At 44.2% G+C, this 6,503-nt stretch overlaps 1 protein-coding gene across 1 annotated transcript in view; it reads left to right on the forward strand.

Moving 5' to 3' along the window:
- Positions 1–3,765, forward strand: part of FBXO30 (F-box protein 30) — a 29,752-nt gene extending 25,987 nt beyond the window's left edge. The window contains exon 3 of the mRNA XM_044289457.1: positions 3,422–3,765. Coding sequence (XP_044145392.1) covers positions 3,422–3,625 — 204 coding nt within the window. The 3' untranslated portion in view covers positions 3,626–3,765. The remainder of the gene's footprint in view (positions 1–3,421) is intronic.
- Positions 3,766–6,503: the final 2,738 nt, after the last annotated feature.

Consider the following 6,503-nt stretch of genomic DNA (forward strand, 5'->3'; position numbering starts at 1 on the left):
AGTGAGGGGGCGTGGCCGCCCTCTTTTCATTCCTATGGGAGAGCCAAAAATAGCCGCGTGGCGCACTCTGCTATATTTCGCAGTCCCATTGAAATGAATGGGAAGCGCACAGCGCAAGCCCACCCACTGCTCATTTCACTTCTATGGGGCTATTTTCAGCGCTCCCAATTTCAGACATTTACTATTGACATTTAATGGATAAAAAGTGCTGCTTAGAATACCAGGCTGAAAATTGTGGCAGGTTTTCCTTATGACAAAATATTAGTGTGCTTTGTTGCACAGGCACATTCCCGCTGAGAGTCTACCTTTTTAATGCTTGCTTTCCTGGTGGTCTAGCACAGTGTTCAGAAATATTCAAAAGCAATGTACCCTCTATACAAATATATATTAGTAAACCCCCCTTACTAGGATTACGATTATACACTGCAGCACAGCATGAAGACAGGTCGAATACTCCCAGAGATAGTGTGTTCCTCCTTGGAATAGAACCAGATTTTTGTCCCTATAGGGCCCTCAGGAGATTGTAACAAAAATCCAACCATGGTCACTTGACCAAAAACTTCTTTTAGGGGTCCTATCTATATGTTAAAACTTTAACCTTTATTATTTACTTTTAAAATGAAGATACTTAGAGAAACCAATACTACAAGGTCATTTAAAAATATTGGGTTGCAGTTTCGGGCTAAGTCAGTTTACTTTGTCTTTCCTGGGGCGCTGTCGCTCGCTCAATGCTCTACTCAAAAGGTGGCCAACCTCATGGATACCCTGTGGCCATGTATCACCGCAGGTGTGTTTTTCAATGGTGAATTATTTGTTGTCCCTATAGGTCCGAAGTATAGGAGTTTCTTTTATAAATAGATACAATGTATTCCTATATCCCTATGCGACAGACTTGCATCATTCATTCACACATCTCGCACGCTGGGAGATCAGGCAGTTAGCCTCCGAACATTTGCACAATATGTATTGAGCTGGACAACAATTGCGATCTTGCCCTATACTACAACCTATCTAAAAATTGTAGATTGTCACTACCCCACCCGACATGTTTTGCCGCCATGCGGCTTCGTCAGGGGAGTTGGGGGTAATGGCTATATATAAATATTTTTATATAGTTTTTTTTTGTCATTTAAATTTTCCATGTCAATATCTATATTTAAAAAAAATAACATCCTTTTAGTTTTCGCACTGGCCACTATATCTAATAGGCGCCACTTCTTGGTCTGTACAGATCACTTTACTGCAGTTACCTGCTTATGTTAATCTAATCCTGCCTGTAATGCTATCACCTTTGTGTGTAGATGAGACAGGATCCACCATTCACAATAGGCGATTGTCAGAGCTTATCTACTCTTTCTTTGTACAATGAGCTCTCCATAGGTTGCACAGCATGTCTTGAAAACTCTCCCATAGAAATCAATAAGGTCCCCTCCTGTCTATTGTGTCTATGGCCCATGTGGCTGCCATAAATTAATCTTCTTAAGGCCCCATGCACACGGCCGTGTTTCACAGCCGTGTGCGGGCCGTGGAACCGCGGCCTGGATCCCTCCTGAGAGCAGGAGCGCACGGCGTCACTGGTTGCTATGACGCCGTGCGCTCCCTGCTGCAGCCGCAATACAGTAATACACTGGTATGATCTATACCAGTGTATTACTGTACTGTGCCGGCAGCAGGGAGCGCACGGCGTCATAGCAACCAGTGACGCCGCGCGCTCCTGCTCTCAGGAGGGATCCAGGCCGCGGTTCGACGGCCCGCACACAGCTGTGAAACACGGCCGTGTGCATGGGGCCTAATGCTTTCTAAATGCTGTTAGGAACAGCTCGGGTCAGATGGCCACCCCCATAATAATGTCCAGGAAACAACAATAATAAATTTTGTAATCAGAAAATAATGAGCTTAGAAAAAAAAGGAGTTACTATAAAACTATTGGTGACACCTTCCCTTTAAACGTCTTGGTCGCAGCCATGATGGATGAGTACCAGTATTGTATAGATGACAGCAGGCTTCCACATTTACTGGCTGTTTCAGAAACCTGGTATTGGCTTTCCTTGCTGATACTTGAGACACGTGCGTCGTGTCTTCTGACAGGCAGCATGATGAGGCACATTTCATTCTAATCCTATGTGGCTGAGCTTGAGCACTAGTAGCTCGGTAAAAGCTGGACTTTTTAGAAGATCTGTCTTTTCCGTCCACAACCTCCAGTTCATGGAGTGCCCTGTAACTGCGTTTTAGTTTCCTTCAGCGCTGTCATATCTTAAGATTTATGGCATGTCCCCGTCTTTTTTTTTTCTGTGTCCTTTATTCTTTCACCCAATCGGCTCTGCCACCAAACCAAAATTAGCAGTGAAGGCAGCTGTTACCCGGCGGTTCTGGCCCGGCGTGGATTCTGACAGACTTATGTGGGGGTCCTCTGATGGGAGCCCTACAGTAGGGGTATCACTTCCACGCATCTTACAAAGGGCTTATTCAGACGACCCAATCTGTTTTTGTGGTTTGCAAATTGCTGATCTGCAAAACATGGATAACCGGCCATGTGTGTTCCGCGTTTTGCAGACTGGATCGTCTTCATCCTATGTAGAAATGAGAACACCAAATCTGATTTAAAAAAAACACTAACCAAAAACCAGTGTGTTGTCTAGTTATACAAAGGGCCATACATATGAAACCACACATGCAATCCAAATTCATCCTTTATTTAATCACTGGTAAAAAAACAAAACAATATGCAGTATGGACTCCCAATTCAGACACAAACACCTCCTGGAGACATGAGGAGATGGGGGTGACGCATTCCCTTTAAAAAGGTTGGCAGTTGTATTGAACGAAGCGAGCTTTGGATGCTACATCCGACATCTCTTCGTTCAAAACTTTGGATTAGTAGTTCCGTCTCCGTACAGTATTTAAAATGTATGGGCTCCGATGAGCTGAAGTTTGTTATTCACAAAGTCACTTTTGGTAGTTGATTTTTAAAGTGGAAAACTACTTTTAAAACTCGAAACTGAACTCTGCTTCGGTTCTGACTACTTCGCTCAACACTAGTTGTCGATACAAGGAGTTGACCTCAACTGATTAGATATTGATCACCTATTTCGGCGGGTAGGTCATTGGTATTGAACTCCCAGAAAATCCCTTTTTTTTTAAAGGGTTTGTGCAAAGTCCACAGGATAAGGTAGAAGCATCTGATCAGTGTGGGTTTGACCACTGGGACCCCACTGATTACTGAAACGGGGCTCCTCTTGTTTCCCCTTATGAATGGAGTGGCAGTGGAGCATCTCCGTGGGACTGGCGAAGAGAAGCAGAGTCCCGCAGAGCTGAATCTAGCAGCGGCACGCATGCTCGACCACAGCTCCATTCAGGGAGACAAAGGACCCCCATGTGGTGGAAAACCAGGATGTGACTCTAATGCTGCTCTGTCTTTCAGGTTTGGCGGTTCAGCACTGCATTCTGCACAGTGAAGGAGTGGAAGTTTGCAGATAATGTGAGCATGGCAGAGCATTTGAATAAGTGCAGCTACAATACGGTGGAGAAGAGAGAAGAGGCTGTCCCTCTTCCTTGCATGTGTGTGACCCGAGAACTGACAAAAGATGGCCGCTCCCTCCGCTCCGTGTTGAAGCCTGTCCTTTAATAGGAGGAAGGGGGATACTTTCCAAACGCCAACACTCAAGCACCAGTTTTAAATGCTATCCAATCTCTTTTGACACTTTAATAGTAAAGTAAGAAGCCGCTCGATCACTGTATAGAACTGGTTTTGGAAGTGATGTTTATTTTTTTATGAACCTATTAAAGAGAATTAGTTCAGGAGGAAGTGGTAAGAAATGCCTTAAAGTTTGTGGGACTTTTTCCTGATGTGTAAATGTCAAAAGCGCCCTCGTGGATTTCCGTGGTGTCCTGATTTATGGGGGCCGGTATCAAGCACTTAACAATACTAACCTGTTCCGTCATTCTGACCCAAAGCAATGTACATGTGACTTCCCGTCAGTTTAGTGTTGGTCAGCCTGCAAGTACAGAACAGACCTGCACGCCTCCAAGAGCGTTTCTTTTAGGGTGCACAGCGACTGAAAATCTGTTCCATTCCTCTGATCCAGGTGCTTGCAGCATATGAATGGAACAGATTTCCAGCCACAGAAATTTCCGCTGAATGTGAAGGTGCTCTTAAACTTCTCCTCGGCCTTCCATCAGTACTGTACATGGGATCCCTTCCTAGTAACTGACCTCTTGTAGTGCCATTAACTCCTTTAGTCGCCTTCATCTGGTGCAGGTTAAGCTACTTTCACATTAGCATTTTTGCGGATCTGTCATGGATGTACAAAAACGCTTCCGTTACAATAATACAAGGGCATGCATCTGTCATGAACGGATCCGGACGTATTATGTCTTCTATAGCCATGACGAATCAGTCATGAACACCATTGAAAGTCATGGGGGGACGGATCCGTTTTCTATTGTCAGAGAAAACAGATCCGTCCCCATTAACTTGCATTGCTCCGCACCACATTGCGGACAGAAAGCTGCTTGCACCGTTTTTCTGTCGACGGGGACGGAATGGAATGCATTTTTGTGCACTCCGTTTCGTTCAGTTTTGTCCCCATTGACAATGAATGGGGACAAAACTGAAGCGTTTTCTTCCGCTATTGAGATCCTGTGACAGATCTCAATAGCGAAATTTAAAACGCAGATGTGAAAGTAGCCTTATGCACTTGAACCTGGAACAGACTTTGTGTTAGCACTTTATCTCAAGGCGCTGGAAGTTTGCAGACTGTGCTAGGGATTGAGTACAGCCTCTTGTATAGGGGTAGGAAGGACTATGGTCCGTTTCCAGCCTCTTGTATAGGGGTAGGAAGGACTATGGTCCGTTGTTTCCAGCCTCTTGTATAGGGGTAGGAAGGACTATGGTCCGTTTCCTCGGGGCATGTGCTTCTGCATGTTTGCTGTTCTCAGTTGCACTCATTACCTTATTTATCTACAGTGGGATCCACTTGGGTCGTATGGCGTAGTACACACACATACCTTTTTAACATACAGCATCTTTTACATTTTTAACGTGTCGTTTCTGTTTTACTGAATTATATTTAAGACTAAGGATATGAGATGGACTTTTAAGCCTTCTTTTTTTTTTTTTTTTTTCCCTCGTTTGGTTTTACTTTATCATCTTTGTGAGATGAGACAAATCCATATTCACTTATGCATTTGGGACACCGATTTTCATTTCTGAGCAAGTCTTCCTGAGCTTAACTACAGTGCCTTTCTGGCAAAAAGTGCTTTTTTTCCTCTTAATTACAGGCAGAATGTATGTAACAGACTCCCCCAAATGTGTGTGGACAAGGGTGCAGGGAAATTCTCTAGGGCGTAGGTGGTGGGTGTCTGCACCTAAGTTGCCTGTGTGGCTTCCCAGTCTGAAGTATTGGCCAAAGGAGCAGAAGATTGTGTTGCATTTGAAAACCATGGTTTAAGTAAACTTGTAGAATTAACATTAATCACCTTGCAGCCCCAGAGGAGCTGTTTCATTACAGATGCCTTATTAGTTTTGTATGGGTCAGTAAGATGTATAGTGAATGGTTGCCTTTTTTTTTTCTTTTTTTTTCCCCCCGCTCTATCAAAATAGGTTTGAAATCCTGTGTTGATTAATTTCTTAATATGTATATATTTCTAGCAGTCCAGCTCAGTCCGCCAAACCCTAGCAGTCCGCCAAACCCTCTCCATAGACAAATTACACACGTTCTAGCTGCCACCTCTACATGAGCGGTTGGTGTATACATGGGAGTGATAAAATTCTGTGCTTCCCCTAATGGTGAGTGCAGACAGTTAAAAGGGTTCTCCAGGACTACAAATGGGTTTTATTCCAAAAAACGTCACCTCACCCGTCCACATGTTTGTGGTTTTAAATCTCGGCCCCATTCACTTCAGTGGAGCTGGGCTGCAATGCCAGACTAAACCTATGAACGGGGGTGGTGCTGTCCATGGGTGTGTCTGGCATTGCAGCTCAGTTCCATTGAAGTGAATGGGGCGGAGATGTAGTAAAGCAGCCATGTTTTTCTAATCCTGGACCACCCGTTATAATAAAATAGTCACCATGTTTATGCAGGGGATTTTGAAGCGCCATTAAACAGATCTCTGACCACTCTAGAGAGACATGATCCACAAATATCGGATCTTAAAACTGACTAGAGCACACTGTAAACTATACTTGTCAGCAGTGCACTTTGCACTTGTAGTACTTACACTTGGCTAAGTTCCCAGGAAAGGGGGGGGGGGGGGGTCGCAGCTTACACTTCACCACCTGTGTGTATAAAAATGCATTCATACATTGCCACTTACGCACCATGTGAAGAAATGCATTTTATGCCTCAAGTGCAAAGTGTTAACACTAATTACTAAGGGTTTTCCAGGACTTGAATATTGATCTATTCTTAGCATAGGTCATCAGTATCAGATCTGCAGTATCTGTGACACTGGAACAGCACAGCTCCGTACACTGTTTTCACGTGAATGGGTGCAGCGGTACA

Source organism: Bufo gargarizans, chromosome 4 (assembly GCF_014858855.1).
Source record: "Bufo gargarizans isolate SCDJY-AF-19 chromosome 4, ASM1485885v1, whole genome shotgun sequence".
Classification (NCBI taxonomy): Eukaryota; Metazoa; Chordata; class Amphibia; order Anura; family Bufonidae; genus Bufo; species Bufo gargarizans.